General features: G+C 33.0%; 2 protein-coding genes and 1 long non-coding RNA gene across 3 annotated transcripts; 1 reads left to right on the forward strand and 2 right to left on the reverse strand.

The window, feature by feature from the left end:
- Window positions 1–44: 44 nt before the first annotated feature.
- LOC128212004 (ribonuclease P protein subunit p30-like) lies at window positions 45–9,003 on the reverse strand. Its single transcript, XM_052917214.1, has 11 exons — window positions 8,919–9,003; window positions 8,285–8,373; window positions 7,992–8,057; window positions 6,531–6,605; window positions 6,083–6,148; window positions 5,132–5,221; window positions 3,984–4,100; window positions 2,683–2,712; window positions 2,248–2,285; window positions 1,571–1,650; window positions 45–577 (listed from the first exon to the last, which is right to left on the reverse strand). The coding sequence occupies exons 1-11, from the start codon at window positions 8,995–8,997 to the stop codon at window positions 357–359; spliced, it is 951 nt and encodes a 316-aa protein (XP_052773174.1). The 5' UTR covers window positions 8,998–9,003; the 3' UTR covers window positions 45–356.
- Window positions 9,004–10,495: 1,492 nt separating this feature from the next.
- LOC128210232 (protein HtrL-like) lies at window positions 10,496–18,041 on the reverse strand. Its single transcript, XM_052914443.1, has 3 exons — window positions 17,134–18,041; window positions 15,165–15,316; window positions 10,496–12,428 (listed from the first exon to the last, which is right to left on the reverse strand). Exons 1-3 carry the CDS (start codon window positions 17,219–17,221, stop codon window positions 11,589–11,591), a joined length of 1,080 nt encoding a protein of 359 aa, XP_052770403.1. The 5' UTR covers window positions 17,222–18,041; the 3' UTR covers window positions 10,496–11,588.
- On the forward strand, window positions 12,590–15,307 carry LOC128210233 (uncharacterized). The gene is made up of 3 exons (XR_008257124.1): window positions 12,590–13,090; window positions 13,517–13,636; window positions 14,178–15,307. It is a non-coding gene; the product is annotated as an uncharacterized LOC128210233 (long non-coding RNA).
- Window positions 18,042–18,456: the final 415 nt, after the last annotated feature.

The raw sequence follows: 18,456 nt of genomic DNA on the forward strand, positions 1-18,456 counted from the left end.
GATAGTGTTACTCTTTGAATAATTTAATAAAAATTAAAGCAAAGTAAGTTTTTTAATTTTCATTTTATTTTTCCTAATAAAGACTGCAAAGTTGCATAAAACTGCTTTTATAACACACTACACCAAGTTTGATTAAATCATAAGGGTAGTTGGTGAAGTTATTGTGTTGTAACATCTTGTCAAGGGCATTGTTCAATAAATGGCATGCCAATAATTGAATTTCATTGTATTCTGCATGCAACATATCTCATAGTAGACAAAGGCGAAGAAAACACTCTGATATTTACTGTTTATAGATAGACGTCCCTAACAATATGACTATTATATAAATCTTAATAATCAGTAACATGTAACATTCAAGTGTTTTCAACTTTCATTTTCTTAACAGCAGGCTCCGAATCTGAGCACTCGTCACTTGATCTGTCACCATGGATACCAGAAGCTGTGTCAAGGTTGCTAGCATGGTGTTTGTCATCTGGTTTGTATATTTTCACTTTCTCTAGCAGCCAGGCATCCTCTTTTGGTACATCAGACAATTTTTCAACCTTGCTCACTGACTTGTACAGTCTTCTAGATTCTGAAGAAAACCATGGGTTACATATTATACAATATCACACTTCAAACACAAATGACACAACGCCATTGGTCCAGGACTATTGAGCCACTTATCTTTATTCAGTACCCAAACGGCATCTTTTTTCCAATTCCGATGGCGTGTTGATCAATGTACACAGGTTATCGATGTGATATATAATTATGTTTAGGCAGTGGTCGAAATTAATACAAGCCTGCAAGCTCTGCACTGGTAAAATGTCTTCCGGGCTTCCTCAAATTTTGAATTTTATATAGCAGGGCTTGTTCAAAAATTTGATGCCAAGCTATAGTATATGAATTCAGGCTTGTTCATCCAAAAGTTCAGGTTCAAGCTTTACTCTCACCCGATAAGGTTCTCTTTTCTCTGTACATCACATATTGAGTCACCTACCGGTACTATCTTATAAAATTCAACATAATATTCAGATGTTGAATGAAGATGGGATGTATATCCAACAGAATGGGTCATAGAAAATGATATGAATGTGATTTAAGTATTGAGAAGTAATTAACTATGCATTGTGGACCATGAAAGAAATGTTGAACAACAAGTAAATAGTACCAGTAGTATGAATACTAAGTACATAAATACAATATGTAGAATGAATCAATACCAACAAAAGCATAGGTCATTTTTTAAACTAGTTTTCCATCAGCTTACAATAACATGTATTTTCTGTTGTCCGGTAAGCCAGGTCAGGGCATTACTTCCCACTAAGGGGTTCCAGGGTTCGATTTCCAGCTTTAAAGCATGTGAGTTAGGTTTGTAGTCAAGCCGGACAAATTGGTTTCCTTGGGTACTCAGATTTCCCCCCACAACATAAGACTACACTCTTGTATGGCATCATGCCAGGGAATATAATGCTATAATAACTTGTTTCACGTTCATTGCGAATAAATAAGCTTAAACTAACATATTTTTATTCACAAAACTAGATAATCATAAATGGTATGTTTACTATGATGAAACACTTACCACAGTGAGCTAAAAGAGCTCTACAGTTGGCTGTGATGGCATCTTTGGCTTGAGCTTCATTCAGGTTCAGCAATATACCTCTGACATAGTTGTTAAGGAAGCCAGGCGTATTCATGTACATGTATGTTGAAAACACTAAAGCCTTACAAAATTGATTCTTTGTTTAGCATTTAACTTACCAATCCACCTATCTAAATACCTTCAAATGATCTGTATGTATATTGTATGTCCTTTTAAACCAAATTGTGCATGTCTTTTTGACAACTCCTGCTAAATTCGACTCAAAAATATGAAATACTGAACTGAATCTGCTTCATTGTAGCTCTGTGAATCAATTAAATGGTCCACTAAACACATAGAAAACACAAAAAGACCCCTGGCAAGTCTATAAGGACATGAACGTTAAATAAGACATTTACCATTATGGCAGTATTTGAGGCTTTAAACTGAACATGAATTGGCAGCTTTCCACAAAGCGGCCTATAAGCAGGACCTTTGTTCAATTTTCACTACTGGGCTTGTCCCTGTAATTTCCATTGTATTATTAGTATGAAGTTACAAGAATAAGTTTCCAGCCTTATGCTTTTACATTAAATGCATCTAAGAACATTTTGAAAATGAATGCAATTGTGTTTGGTTCGCATGTACTTTTCAAACTGTGTAAACTGAAAGGATACAGATTAGCAACATCATAAGGGCCCCTCAGTTCCATGGCCTGAAAATGACAAACACATCAATCACTGCATATTTGTAAAGGCATGAAGGCATATCAATGGAAAAGCAAAGTATGAGACAATGGGTTATGATCAAATATATAACATACTTTAAACAAAACTAAAGCATTCATATTAATATTCTACTATTTTCAACCAGAGTGCAGAGAACACTAACAGTTGTCTGTTGTTTTTGGTCAAACAAAGGGCAATCATTAAACTTGGCAATATGGGTACCAAGTTTTGTTTTAATATATTGAACTGTTTCTCAGTTTTGGTGAAGTTTAAAGTATTGCAAAAAGATAATTCCGAGAAATACGACAATAAAGCTATGTCAGAACCTTATCCTTTTTAATTTCTTCATCAAACAGATGGCCTAAAAGCATTGCTGTTACTTACCCTTTCACAGCCACTCGTTAAAAGGACATTCTGAAAAGCAGCATAAAATGGTAAATTCCAATGATATTTTAGTCTGGCTGCCATGTCATTGATTTAAGGGAGACCTTGCAAAGCTGCATATGAATTATTTGTTTGCATACTGTGGTAGCCTCTTTTACAAGAATCTGAAAAACCACTCTTTGGCAATTCAAGATGGCGTCCTAGATGGCCGCCAGTAGTTTCAAATATACAATATTTGGTCAAATATGTGCATGATATGAGAAATTATATCCCATTGATTTGTTCGAAAAAAAGAGAAGAAATATGAAATTGCATATTAAAGCTGCACTCTCACAGATTGAACGCTTTGACAATTTTTTTATTTTTTTTTCTTGAATTTTTTTTTTCTTGAAACGAGCCAATTTATGCGAAAATGCATGGAAACCAGTTATATAAGACTGCTGACAAAAAATTAGTAGCAGATTTTTATATTTAAGTTCAAAAATTGATGTTTTATGCATTTTTATTAAAGCGTTAGTAACGGTTTAAGACATAAAACATTAATTTTCAAACGGAAATATGAAAATCTGCAATCTGATCTATTGTCAGAAGTCTTTTATTTCTGGTTTGCAGATATTCACGTAAAAACTTGCTCATTCCAAGACAAAAAATAAAAAAGTTGTAAAAACGGCAAATCTGTGAGAGTGCAGCTTTAAAAAAACATCAGAAGTTATTAAAATACAAACTTGCCATAGTTATGAAAATTGATACTGCTCCATTAAATGAACCAGTCATTAAAAGTTGTTGTCCTGTTAAGGACGTGGTTACCCAAACACTTATCAACCAGTCAAGATTCTTGGGTTCGATTCTAGGCCTGGGCATATGTGAGTTGGGTTTCTGGTTGATAAGCTTGTTTCCTCAAGGTACACCGGTTTCCATCAAAAGATAAGAACACACTCTTGCGTTACATCAAGCCAGCATGAATTATTAGTATATTAATGCAATAACTTGCTTCACATAAAAAGGTTTAAACAAAAACTGTCTATCAACATGACCTAGGGCTGTATTCCAAAGTGAGTTTTGCCAGATAAAGGGAATTTCTAATAATCACAAACATAAGTCTTATTCTAAAATAAAATTAAGCTTATATGAATTGTTGTTTCATATAGACAATCACATTAACATTAGTCAAATAGTGATAAGTTGATAACAGGATTCAGAGACAGCATATTGCAGACGATTTTTGACGCAAAATTGGGTAAAAAATAGATACATTTCAAGGTGGGGAATGGGACATTTAGAGTCCTATATTATTTTTGTACCTTTCCTTTATCCAAAAAGACAAGCTGTTGAGCATTTGCAATGAAGTATCTCCGTAATGTGGAATCTCTGATGGCGGGGGCATACTGAATCTCAAACTTTATGCCTCGCTGTGCAGCCTTCATAACAAAAATACAAAAATATATACAAGAGCTCTGCAAAGTGAAGGTTGAACAGTGGTCTGTTGCGTTTTTGTTTAAAAGGGACATAACTGGACAATTATCATTCCTTTTTTGCAAGTCAGAGTTATGGGCCTTGTTATACATGTGCATACTGTCACTGGCAACATGTGTAAATTAAATTTGAATATCTTATGGGTTTTTTAGTTACAGCCAAGGTAAAGTTTTTGCACAACACAAAAAAAACACCAAGGCTATTACAATACCTCAACTATTTCTTTGAGCAACAGACGAGTAAACACTTACATAATAATTCAGTATTTAAATGTCCATACCAATTATTGCTGGATTCTTCCAATTTTTGTAATGCATTGCAAACAATAGTATACCACTGACTTACTTTTACTTAAATAATCAACTACTTAAAAATTCATGCAAGTTTATGAGCCCGCTTTAAACAATCGTATGATACTTTGTCTTTCTCAAATTGGTTATTTCAAGCAGAAACATTAATTAGTTCAAAGAAGTTGTTTTATTGGTCACATAAGACACAACTAGTTAGAAATTGCATATAACACTTTCAATTCAATCTTAAAGTTGCACTCTCACAGATTGAACGTTTTGACAACTTTTTAATTTTTAGTCTTGGAACGAGCCATTTTTTTGCAAAAATCCATGGAAACCAGAGATACAAGACTGCTGACAAAAAAATAAATCGCAGATTTGTATATTTAAGTTAAAAAATTGATTTAAGTTTTATGCATTTTTCTTAAACCGTTAGTAACGATTTAAGCCATAAAACATTAATTTTTGAACGGTAATATGAAAATCTGCGATCTGATCTTTTGTCAGCAATCTTATACCATTTGTTTGCAGATATTTACGTAAATATTTGCTCTTTCCAAGACAAAAAAAAAAAGTTGTAAAAATGGTAAATCTGTGAGAGTGCAGCTTTAACCTAAAATTCTTAGTGATGAGATTATATATATTTCAACAACAAAAATTGCATATGGGCTTAAAAGAATTCTTACTGCATTTATAGTTGTCCGTTTGATCTTGTAGTTGAGTTTTTCTGTAACATCGATGGTGATGAGGTCAACATTCAACTTGTAACAAGCTTGCTGAAGTGAATACAAACACAATCATTCACAGGCAATGGTCTGACACCGTGAGCTTTAAAGATGCAAACTGCAGTCTAAGTAAATCAAAACATGAATGTTTTAAGACCAATTTAGACATGAAGTTGATCTATGGATTACAATGATATTATCCATAATTATGTATGATATAATATAAAAAAAAATATCTGTACCATTATATTCTGGCAGAAAAGATAATTTGAAAATCATGTGATCAACAACAACTGTGCATTACTCCTATTAGACTACAGTGGAATGGAACTCTATAAGAGCAATTAAGGAAAAATTAGCAGTGTACATGTAAATCATATTATATTTCACTTGTCAACCTAATAAAACAAAACTAACTTGCTTATAATACACATTTTAAACCGTATAGTCAATTTAGTATATTCGTGTAGTTCGCTAGTCCAAATATGTTATATTTAATAAAGTATGACATATGTTTAAAGCTGCATTCTCACAGATAGACAGTTTTGAAAACTTTTTATATTATTTATTGTTTGTCTTGGAATGAGCCAATTGTCTGACAGTGTTATAAGATTGTTGACAAAAGATCAGTTGATGTTCGAAAAATGATGTTTTATGGCGCTAAAACTTTTAGAAAAATGATTTTTTTCTGCAGTTTTTTCAATCAATTGAAAAGCATTACAGACAATTCTGTAGATGTCAATATTTCACTGGTTTTGTTAAAAATCAGCGTGTCTTTCCTTGCACAGTTACTTTTTTCGGCTTTTATAACATCAGCAATGTCATTCTCATTTCTGTGTGAGGTGTTTCAACTACCGATACATGATTTGAAACATTAATGAAACAATTTGTAACGATACCAGAGAGGCTTACATGAAATGTTTTATCCGAGGTAGGCTTCACTGCTATCAAGTCGTAGTTTTGTATTGGATCTGTACCCTGTCAAGATATTTATAAGAAACACTATTAATACACATAGATATATCTGATACTCATAAGGCAAAATAAATTCAGCCTGAACAAAAAAAAGTTTTGATTTTGTGCTTTACTATACCAAATTATGATGGAAGCTCACTGACTAAAATCCACTGGGGAGAAACAGTTAATTAGGTGGTCTTTTTTTTGTAAAACTTTTCAAAATGATTCAATCAGAGTCTGACTGGAGCAGTGTTTGTAATATGAAGACAAACACTATGTGTTGAAAGAAGGGAACACCACATTGGTCATATGTTAAATAGGAATTTTAACCCCTAATTTTCTGATATTTCTCCAGAAGGGGGTTCACAAAAACACATTTATTCATCAAAGAAGTGCTACTCACAAAGCCGTAGTTGTTTGCTGCATCAGTTAACACAGCAGTAATTCTTGACAACTGTTTGAATGGTTTTCTTGTAGGCTAAAAATATGAAATATGTGTAATGTTTTAAAGCAACTGTGCACCAGATTATCATACAAATGTGCACCAGATGAACAATTTGCAAACAAAAGAAGAAAAACTGTCATAAACTTGGTATTAATGTGTACAATGCATTGAAACTTACTAACTGAAGTACCACATAGTTTACAATTTATTCAAGTTTAGTAGTTATTTCATATTTTTCCATTAAAAAAGATTATTGGGTATGTCTACCTAGTAGAATTCATACCTTTATGCATGATTGGCTAGTCGGTGTTATCACGTGATACTACCGAGTTAGGTGTATAGCTTAACTTTGTCACCCGATTAGAGTAAGCCGTCGTAGCTCAGTGGATACGACGCTTGACTGCAATTTTGGCGACACGTTTTTTTTTTTACATTTTGGCACTTTTTTTACAATTATGATATCAAAGCGTAACACATTCTATTAAATAATTGTCCTGAGATTCGTTACAGAAAAAAACTTCTTTGGTGCCAATCTGGTGTACAGTCCCTTTAATGGGACTCTCCCACCTTTCAAAATGTAAAACATAAACGGTTATATTTTTGCCTTGAGTTTAAGCTAAAGAGATTAGAGAGGGTGCTGCACCATGTCTTTTTTGGTAAAACCCTTCTGCCTTCTTAAAACTTGATGCTTAAGACTGTAAAACACTTCTGTTTTATGAAAACTGCTATTAAAATTATAAATTTATGCACACTTAACACATTTGGCAGTTAAAACGTTTACTTCATTTATACACAATCCCTAACATTTTATACCAGATTCATAAGTTCTTCACAACCCTTTTCAATGTGCACTTTTCACCCTTACCACCCTGTTCCCTTTTGCAGCACCCTGTTCTTTTTTAGAACCAGGCTTAAACACTTGTTTTTGAAAACAAAAACAAAAAAGTTGCCATAAAATGTTCAAATATGAGTTATTTGAAAAATGGTCTCAAGCAGATAATTCTTCATTTTGCCTAAAAGCTTTTAAAAAAATCTGTTGGAAGTTGGTATAGATCTGTCAGTTACTGCTTGGTATTTGTTCATAAACTAAAATCACTCAGTTACAGCTCATATTTAGAAATATGAGAATATATAGTGAGTTTGTCTTTAATATCTGGGAGTTGGTCCCAGGTAAAATAATGAGGATAAATTATCGAATCATGTACTAATGGACTGAAAAGCTCTTAATCTGTGTCTTTATCAGGTGAAATATACAAATTTGTAGCATGGGTATCAAAATACTTTTTTATATGCAATTAAATAATTAGGAATAATAATAAAAACTAATATAAAAACAGTACTTGATCATTGTTTTATCACAAGCATAACAACAGGAAAATATTTAAGATCAGATTGAATATAGCCCTGTTGATTTCTTACACCAATCAAGCTCTTTAATTCCTCCTCTGACAGCTTTAGATTCTCTGGTGGAATAATAAGTGTTTCCTGAAAGAAAGCATGCCATATATATAGTATATTATGAACAGTTCATATTTGTATGAATCTCACATTTATTTTTTGCCAGTAAGAGTAAACTATTATTGTTTATAACAATGTTGTTGCTTTTGTACCTTAATGAAACATGGCTTTAGCCTTTATAAATTCTATGTGGTTATGAATAACAATAATTCTGTTCTTGAATGTAGTTAACTCCTATACATTGCAATGAATACCTCGTCAGCCTGTTTTTTCTTTTTCTTGCCACCACCAAAAAGCGCCTTCTCTGGTAGCATAAAGTTGATGGCAACTCCTTCATAACCCACTTTAACAATAGACATGTAATGTGCATTATCATAAGCAAACGTGTTACTATAATTATAAAAAAAAACTAACTGATAAGCCAGTCGTAGAAGAAAGTAAGAATTGAAATGGCCAAAAATGACCGCTGTTCTGGCTTCCATAACTTGAATGTAAATATTTAATCTTTTAATTCTAACTTATTAAAGTTATAAGATAACTCCATTACCAAAACCAACAAATGTCAACAGACTATGATGATCCCATCGCTGAAATTCTTGAGCTATATTAATATAGTCACTGAAACAATTTCACACAGCTCAAGGTCAAATATGTAAGACCTAAATAGACAATATATCATTATAAACATCTTTAATTTGAAACTCGGAACCAACACAAAATATTTTGAACACTCACATACATATTACCATGTTGCATGTGTTTAAAAGTAGCATTTTTTCGGATAAATATTCGGATAAATGAATCTCAGACGTGAAAGCGAAATTATCTTAACAAGGAAATCCTTGAGATGGCATTAGTTATGAAAAAGTAGTTAAATTATTAACATACACTTATGTGCCATCTTTATTTTCTCCATCAAAACAGATTTTTCACAATACGGAATATTGAAATCCATGGGCGCGGCCATCTTGATTTTGTTTTGAATAAAACACCGCCGTATTGGACAAAGGTTATTTTAAACCATTCATTATCCAAAATATTCTACGCAGTGATTTCCCTTGTTAAGTTAAAACTATGTGCTATTGTTACGAGAACACAGTGATAAACTTACTTTACAAACAGACGAAATCGTCTTAAAACTGATTGAGCTCTATCAAGTCTTACTAAATGATGTTATTTAATCTAATAAAACAATAATAAAAGTTCACAAAGTCAGTAATATTTCTTATTCCACATTTCTTGTTTTGATGTGTGTGGTTTTTGTTTTTTGTTGTATATTTATCATAATTTTGATTTCACTACCTCTTACCCGATGATTTTACATATAAAAGACAATTATATTTTACCGACTGAAATCCTTACGTCACAATTTAATTTGCTGAGTACTGTATTACATACTACTGTGCTCGATACTAAATCAAATAGTTCAATTATTCATAAGTTCTACCATTAATAACTCTCCGTACTGAAAATACTTGTGTTAATATATATTGAGTTGATAATCATAGAATTCCCAAATAACATAAATCCTGATCATTCACAATGTAATCTGCTATTTTTTCTTGATGCGATATAAAAATCGCCGTTATATCAAATTAAGGTCATTGTTGCTGTTGTCGTTGTTGTTGACAATCGATTCGATCGCACATCAATATATAAATGCTATGCCGGTATAGTTAATTACAACTCGTATATACGTGGTAGCTCAAAGTTCCATAAATTGGAATTAATGGTTAAATGGTATTGACAAAAAAAATATTTGGATAATTCGGAATGATTTTATCAGCACGAACAGTAGGTCAAAATACTTATCAGCATGGACGTACACAATTTATTTATAAGCTGTGCCCGGCGTCGGATTGGTAAAGAGCAAGGACCTAAGATATGAATATACCATGTATACTGAACAATACAATTCATATTGTTTGACTGAACAGACAGAAAATCAAAATATTATAAATTGATTATATTTAAGTATTTACGTTCTCTCCAGTAATTTATATACTTTCAACTTCAAGTATTAGATGTTTATGTAGATTACACCTGTATACATATTTATCAACTTCGAGTGTTCGTCGCGACGGTGAAAATCCACAATCAGGGTGTGTTGATTTATGTTTTGTTAACAATACTGATATTAAAATAATAATTATAATAATTAAAAGTATCTGTCCCCCTGTCTTAATAAACGAAATCAAAATACTGAAATATCTTTTCCCCTGCCTAAATAAACGAAATCAAAATACTGATATATATTTTCTTCTGCCTAAATAAACGAACTCAAAATACTGAAATATCTTTTCCCCACCCTAAATAAACGAACTCAAAATACTGATATATCTTTTCCACTGCCTAAAACGAATTAAAAGTACTGAAATAACTTTCTTCTGTCTAGATAAACGAAATCAGCCGTAAGTCTTCCATGCATGAATTCACATCGATTTATAAATTAAGACTAAGATAAGAAACATTTACAATTTATTTTATATAAGCAATTAAACAACGGTACTTGAACCTGCACAAATTGACAGTTTTGACTTTTCTTGTAAGTTTTATCTCAGAATCAGCTGATTTTGGCATAAATGCATTCAATTTAGTCATATAACATAACGAACAATTGGGTTTTTCACAATTGATTGAAAAAACTGCAGAAAAAAATCATTTTTCTAAAAGTTTTAGCGCCATAAAACATCATTTTTCGAACATCAACTGATCTTTTGTCAACAATCTCATAACACTGTCAGACAATTGGCTCATTCCAAGACAAACAATAAATAATATAAAAAGTTTTCAAAACTGTCTATCTGTGAGAATGCAGCTTTAAACGTATGTCATACTATATTAAATATAACATATTTGGACTAGCGAACTACACGAATATACTAAATTGACTATACGGTTTAAAATGTGTATTATAAGCAAGTTAGTTTTGTTTTATTAGGTTGACAAGTGCAATTCCAACATAATTACAACATATTTACAAAGGCTCCCGATCTGATGGGTCTTTGAGACACCAAATATAAGGTTGTTTCGTATATACAATAATTACATATAACGCCATACTATAGACTATTAAATCAAAACATAGTTTTTGAATAGCATTGTTGATATAAGCATTAAACATTTTAATGAAATATACTGTAAAATAGTATCATATATTCTTCTATTACTACAACTACTTCTATTTAATAGGATATAGCTAAATCATGATATTAAAAAAGGTCAAATGGAATTATGATCAAAATTTTGTTTTAACCGAACTCATTTTTATTATTACTGTCACTATTCTAAGTTAAATATCACGCTTTTGATTTTTTTTAATTTCTGAAACAGGAACTAAAATCTATCTTAAAACGGCACATCTCAAAATCAATTATCCTTTTGCATTGCTAAAATAATACATGTATCATATAACAATATATAATAATGAGAATCGAGTCATCTAAATAGCACCATATATACCGGAAAAAAATCTACTGAACACTTATTCCATTTGAAACTGCAGACAAAGAACTGAACACGAAGTCATGAACAATATAAACGTTTTAAGGGTGAACTTCAGCTCATTTCGTGCGTCATAAGTTCGCCAAGATAATACCAAGATCCCTCTGAAAATGGTCTGTAGATTTGCAACTGAACATCTGGATTTAATGTCCGTCGTCCCTCTTTTGAATACATTGCGTATGTGACTTGCTGGTCCGTATTTGCAAGTCCCTTAGATATAAAATACTTCACTGCAGATTTGAATGTTTTCTCAAACTTCAGTATTACTTTCTGTTTTCCAAATGTCAAACCTCCTTCGACCCATACTAAGCTATTTTTGAATATCATTTCTGGTTGTGCTGACATCGTCAATGTTGAATTTATCAGCGTCACAGCGACCTGATTTTCATTGAAATCCGGTGGACGAGTTAAATAGAATTTTGCTGACAATTCGCGTTCTCTGAAATAGTCAATATCTACCCATGCAAAATATTTTGAATTGAAAAAGTTGTCACGTGCCGCACGTGCTAAGACGTCATATTTTGCAAATTGTGCGCATGCGTAGTCAGCAGTTTCCGTGTTAGGAAGGGACTTCGGAAACATGTTGTTGCTGAAAATGTTTTCTACAGAGTCTTTTAACTTAAAAGCCCAGGATGAGTTTCTGTCAATAATAACAATTCTAGTCCTGTGAACAGTACTGTTTCTAATTCTTTGCATATGAGTGGCAAATGGTTCCGAATCTGTGAACACAATTAATGGGTTTTCCAGAAACTCGAATCTTTCTGCGAACTGGAAGAACTTGTTACGCGTCACGTAGGGGCCAATGTCGAAGAAAGCGGTCACGACGGTGGTGTCATGGTCCCCAACGTCTGCGGTGTGGTTTGGGGTGAAGAAAACGCGAGCATTCATGATCGCCTGTAAATAAATGATGAAATATTAGTTCATCTATAATTTATGTAGTTTTTATTTTTCAGTTTGTTTTATTATCTATATATTTATTTATTGTTTTTTTATTTGTTTATTTATTTATTTTAATTTTTATTTTATTTTTTAATATTTTTTTGGAGGGGGGGGGGTGTTGGATGGGCGCCCCTTTTTGCGCTCAAGATCAGTTTCGCCAATCAGTATATAATATATATAGCCATGGGTGAAGAAAACACAGGCAAAATATAATGTCAGAAAGCAAGAAGCATTTTCACGATGTTATAATTTCAGATTTACCTAGTTATACCGTTGTTCTTTACTGTGTAGTACAGCTGGAGAATTGCTTTTGAGGTTTGACAGTATATTGGAAATGGATGCATTGGGATTAGAAAATCGTGCCTTCATTGAAAACACCGGAGACGAATTGTGGCCTAGCAACGGAGCTCCCGTCAATAGAATATTGCGTGCCGATCAGATTTAACACAATATTGTCAATTGTTAAAAACTCGGCATTCGCGACTTTACGGTTTCCCATAATCCCTTGCGCGCGCATGACTTCCGGTAAAATGTAAACAAGGAAGACGCTAGCAAATCTGAAGAAATACAACAGCAGAGATGCAGTTAATCCAATCAAAGGACCGCCTTTCGATATGGTGAGAATAAAAAAGTATATAATTAATTCATATTTGTAGACGAAATCAAAGATTTATCCCATTGCACACGATCACACTATAGTTTGATTAAGTGGGTGGAGTAAATTTGCAGAGCAGATTTCTTGCTATGAATTATGGTACAGTATGTAGGGTTCCGAATAATTATAAGTATATGAAAATTGAATATTTATATTCAAGTTATTTAGAATTTCCAATACAATTATTGGATGCAGTAATTTTATTCCTATATCAAACTAAGTCATTCTAAAATTTTGTCCAGGCTTCTGCTTTGAATAATATATTGACGTTTTTTTTAAGCCTGGACAGACTAAACATCATTAAACAAAAAAGTCTGGACGGTATTTTAGAAAAACTAACCTCAATTTGTGCTTATGGTGAATTTTAAAATATTTTCATTATGTTTAGAGATAGGACTTCAAGTATGGCAAAAAGTGGAAGGTCCATCTAATCTACATACTTCTGTGATGACAGAGCTCCACGGGTTGGTCAACAGGGCTGTTTTACCTCAACGAACATCTTGTCCAAGTATGTTAACAGTAATAATAAGGCAAATATGTTAACAGTAATAATAAGGCAAACACTGTAGTGTAGAACTGAAGTGAATTACATTTATATTAAATTTGTTGTTGTGTCTAAGCCTAAGTAAGATGCAGAGGTTTTTTTAGACTAAATTATTTTTTTTGATTATGTCTCAGGGATTTTGCCACATTTCAACCAATAACTTTAATTGTTTGATTTTTGTTTTTGTTTTTATTATGGCACTCACAATAAAAACACCTGTGTGTTAGCTAAAATTGTGGAATTAAGTGATTTGTATTATATAAGTAGTTTCACACATCTGTCTTGGTGACCACAAACTCGCCAGGCCAGGAATCGAACCCGGTCGCATGCGCTCAGACCGGGAATTAAACCCGGGTGGCCTAGGTGAGAAGCTAGTGCACTAACCACTGTGCTAACCGGACTACCGAAACAATTTAATTATGCAATTATTGGTAAAGAAATGATTTTTTTAAACCTGGCATAGTGGCTCCAATTTTTTCTCTTATTAAACAACTTTGTGTTTCAGGTTACAGGCACGATGCGGCCAAAGAAGAATGCCCAGACAAAGCCATCCACCACAAGTGTGCTTCAGCCAAAATGTTACAGAACCTACAATGAAGTTTCATCCTTGTCTGCAGTTAAATTAAAGCAGTTGTGTGGACAGTACAATATAGACCCAACATTACCTAAGAAGGCCAAAATAGTATTTATAAGTCAAACTCTTGGAATTTCAACAACTGGTAGCACAAACAATAACAGTGTAAATCACTTTAGAAAGACATTTGATAGTCTTACATCAAAACAGATTGAAGAGTTAGAACAGTTGAAAACTAAAATACTGTATTGCATGCCAGCAGCAGAATGGACAACAGACATAACAAAATTACCAGAAATAAATGATGTTTCTGTGAAACGCTACCTTCTTGACAACAATATCCTTGATAAATCCTCTGCCAGAACTTATAAATTATCGCGTCCATACCAGCTAAGGAACAATGTGCATTCTATTAAATACTGCGAGAATGAAGAATCAAGTAGTTTCTTTGTACAGCAATCGAAAGATTACTAGAATTTCTCTTACACTCTATTTTATTGAAGTAATGATTTTAAATGCTGTCAAACGGAATTTGGAATGGCTTGGGGGAAATGAGAAGAATTTGCGATGTTTACTGGGTGTCGTCGGTAATGCATGTTAATTCATCAAAGTCTGTTGGACTTCCCATGGGGCTAGTTCTAATATAATGTTTAAATAGTTGGCCCATGAGTCTTTTTACCTCTTTTGGTATTGGCATACTCATTATATATGTTACTGAGAAACTTGTCCCTTTTTTGAAAAAAGAAGTTCCACTAAACGCCCATTAATTGTGGCTACCCCATCGACAAAATTGCGCTGTTTATTTGACATCTTTGTCTTAAGTTATTATCTAGAACAGAAGTCGAGACATTCTGTGAGTCGGTCACCACAAACATTTGCAAAAGCATATTCTGAGTTGAAGCCGCATACCCCACCCACCTCAGATCTCCTGATGGCGATGGAGGGGTCAACCTCGACAATAGTCTTCTGGAGAAACACCGAGAAGCACGCGGCTGCCAGGAGGATCTGGATCAGACGCTTGTCATTCTTGTGTAGGCACCGCGGACTCACAGAATTCAACCTCGACATGTCTGAAAAATGTGAGGAGAAAAAATAACAATGTGGGTTAGGGTTCGAACATTTTATGCCTGCTAACCTTGTGTAATATGGGTACTATTTGCAAAACAAAATTGTCAAAAACTAGCCCGCCTATGTACCTTAATAAGTGAGCATCGACCTTTCAGAGTGGAATTTAAAGTTTTATATTAATAACATATATGCATCCTTTTTATGAGAGTTTGTCACATTGCTTAAAAATACCAGTATCGTCCAGGTGGGTTTAGGGATATGTAAGCGATTTAGCGCCTTTATGGTACACTTGGAATGTTTGAATGTGTATTTCTTTAAAGCCTTTAGCATGATGCATAACATCTGCAGACATTTCCTTTTATGCTTAACTTTTGATGATTTTACTGGTATCCGAAACATTTGTTCATCGTTATTCAAAGATATTTTGACTAATATCTTTAACAAAATTGAAAAAACTCGTATTTTTAAAATATGCATTTTTATGTCATACTGGCATTAATGAGTGTACATTTTTAAAAGTCAGTGTAAATAATAGCTAGAGATTGTCATCATTCATCTATTTGATCAACAGCAATAACGAATGTTCTCAGTTCTGTCTTTTGGCAATATCAAATGTATATATGCAATAATAGATACAATTTCATGTGTTGTTGTCTTTTTTGTATATGTCGTTGTTGTTGTTGTTGTTTGTTGTTGTTGTTGTTTGTATAAATCGTATGACTTAAATACACACCGACTATTCGATAAAACTATCCGATTGCATAACATATCATATCCACGCATATCTTTTTGTCCTGTTTATGATTAAGTTTTTAAATAAACAGTCTGTTCTGTTCTGTTCTGTAAAACATAAACCCCGATGGCGAAAACATTTAGAATGTCTGTCACTTTCTAGTTTTATCAATCAGTAAATAAACAAAATTACAATATGGAATCCTTCAGACTTGACCTAGTTCTTTCGAATGGGTATGCTTAACAAGTATCGATAATTGTAAAGAATGTGATTAGCCATGTATAGGTACTTCTTCGATCGTGATTGTTTTATTTACCTACAGATCTTTTGTGCGCTGCTGTTTAAAATCACCAAGTTTGCAAAGATCTTTACAGAAGATAAGATTATACGGTTGAAACTAAATAGCTGGTAAATGTCGGACATTTTCGTATTTCAAAAGAATTACGATAGCTTATATGGTATACCATATCATGGCTAGCCTTTATAGGATTTTAGAAATTCGGGTATTAAATTCAATATAATATTCAGTCATTACTTATGCAGATATCAATCTATTTAGTTTAACTTCAGGGTTCCCTATAGAGAGGTTACGGGGATTAAGAAAAAAACGATTTAAATTAAATATAAAAAGAAAAGATCATAAGATATTTTCGCTGCAAGCATAAAGTACGCATTTTTTGAATTAATGTTTTTGAATTTGTTTTTAAATAACTTACGCATTAACATGAATATCTCAAATAAACATGTTTGTTTCTAAAAAAAATAAACCATCTCAAGATTTATATGGCTAAGGTGGTGTTTTGTTTTATTTTCTTCACTTATAGTTTATACATCATGTCTGTAAGGCTATCCATAGAATGTTTTAAAATCGGCCAAATCACCAAACCAGTTTCGACGAAAACATTTTCCCCCTGGAGTATGCAACTTTTTTCCCTGCGCGTTCTATTGAACTTGACATCGCTCAATCGTTACAACATCCCGAACTATCGACCTCATAAGATAAATGGAACGGGACGATGTAAACGAACATGTTTTTTTTTTAATGATAACGTAACTTAAAATAGTTTTCTAAAAAATGTTCCTTACCCTCTGTGTTAAATGGCAGCGATTCGTCCCGGTTTCTCCTAAACTTCCTGTTCAAACGCGTAGACACAGATCTTATCCAGCTTAACATGTCTTTTATCACACCTTTCACATAGTGTTGTCGTCGCAAAACAAGAGAATTGGCCGAACTATTTGTTTTACATATCGATCATTTTCTGTAAATACTAAAGTTCATTTCAATAAGTAGTTTGTTGATATAACCAGATCACCTCTCGCACATGAAAGTTTGTACACGCTTCAAGGTACAGCTATTCCGGAATAGTAATTCCTAAAGACAATAAAGTCATGCAGTGTTCATTAAGTATTTAAGCAAAAGCAATAATTCCACTATTGGTCTCGAACTTAGCGATCACATGGCTTCCCAACGAATGCACTTAAGCAATAACAACTCCAGAAGTAAGCTCTGCGGACGATCGGTTGTTTAAGATCGATTCAATTCCCACTGTTTTTGTAATATAGTCTTCTGCCTTCAGGTGTTTTTCCCTGTCATTTGTTCTGCGACTTAACTTTGAAGACGATCAAGCCGAACGAAATGACCGTGGTAAGACAAACTTGTATGTACACGAATGTCATCTAAATCTGTGCAAATATTATTTATTGTAATTAGCTAACCGCAAAACCTGTATACACCTATATTGATAAAATGTATTCCCTGTATTTTCGACCTGTCCGGCAACTCGTCCCACGAGAGATGATATTACTAGAACTTCAGTTAATTGCGTTGATCGATATTGCAAAATCATTGGAAAACCAAACATTTATGGGTTCATTTTCTATGACATATACCCGTCTAATTACGAAATACAGTATTCCAATTTGTGCGGAGTCCACTTCTGTTTGAAAGCACTATAACATGTTTAAGCTCATAATAAACGCTACCAAATACCAGAGAATAAACTTATAACACTTACTACCTTAAGCCAATCACTTGGGTCTTGAGATTTAACATTCGTATGGCCTTGAATATCTGTATAGCGCTTTTAGCCTTTATTATTGAACTGAACATGTACATTTATATCAATAATCAATTGACGAATATACTAATTGCACTGAATATTCGAATCATGAGTAATTTTGGGGTAATATACTTAAAGTGTTCGAATATGTATCACGTATGTATCAAAAGTATTTATCATAAAAATAACTTTCTGAATATGGTCCGACTTTGTATATGCGTCAGAAAGATTAACATACGACTAATATAGCACGTTTTTATTTTATTTCCAATCGCTGATTTTTTTTCCCAATACCATCTTTTGAAATGTTTATTCAAATGACTAGATGTTGGCTTTGATCATAAGGCTT

This window comes from Mya arenaria, chromosome 12 (assembly GCF_026914265.1).
Source record: "Mya arenaria isolate MELC-2E11 chromosome 12, ASM2691426v1".
NCBI lineage: Eukaryota > Metazoa > Mollusca > Bivalvia > Myida > Myidae > Mya > Mya arenaria.

Bases quoted from the DNA above. Each gene is read 5' to 3' on its own strand.
- LOC128212004 (XM_052917214.1), bottom strand. From the start codon at position 8,997: ATGGCCGCGCCCATGGATTTCAATATTCCGTATTGTGAAAAATCTGTT. The intron at 8,374-8,918 runs GTATGTTAATAA...CTATTGTTAAAG, and splicing joins AATAAAGATGGCACATAAGT to TGGGTTATGAAGGAGTTGCC. The intron at 6,149-6,530 runs GTGAGTAGCACT...ATATCTTGACAG, and splicing joins CAGCAAACAACTACGGCTTT to GGTACAGATCCAATACAAAA.
- LOC128210232 (XM_052914443.1), bottom strand. From the start codon at position 17,221: ATGTTAAGCTGGATAAGATCTGTGTCTACGCGTTTGAACAGGAAGTTT. The intron at 15,317-17,133 runs GTAAGGAACATT...CACATTTTTCAG, and splicing joins GCTGCCATTTAACACAGAGG to ACATGTCGAGGTTGAATTCT. The intron at 12,429-15,164 runs GTGGGTGGGGTA...ATTTATTTACAG, and splicing joins TCGCCATCAGGAGATCTGAG to GCGATCATGAATGCTCGCGT.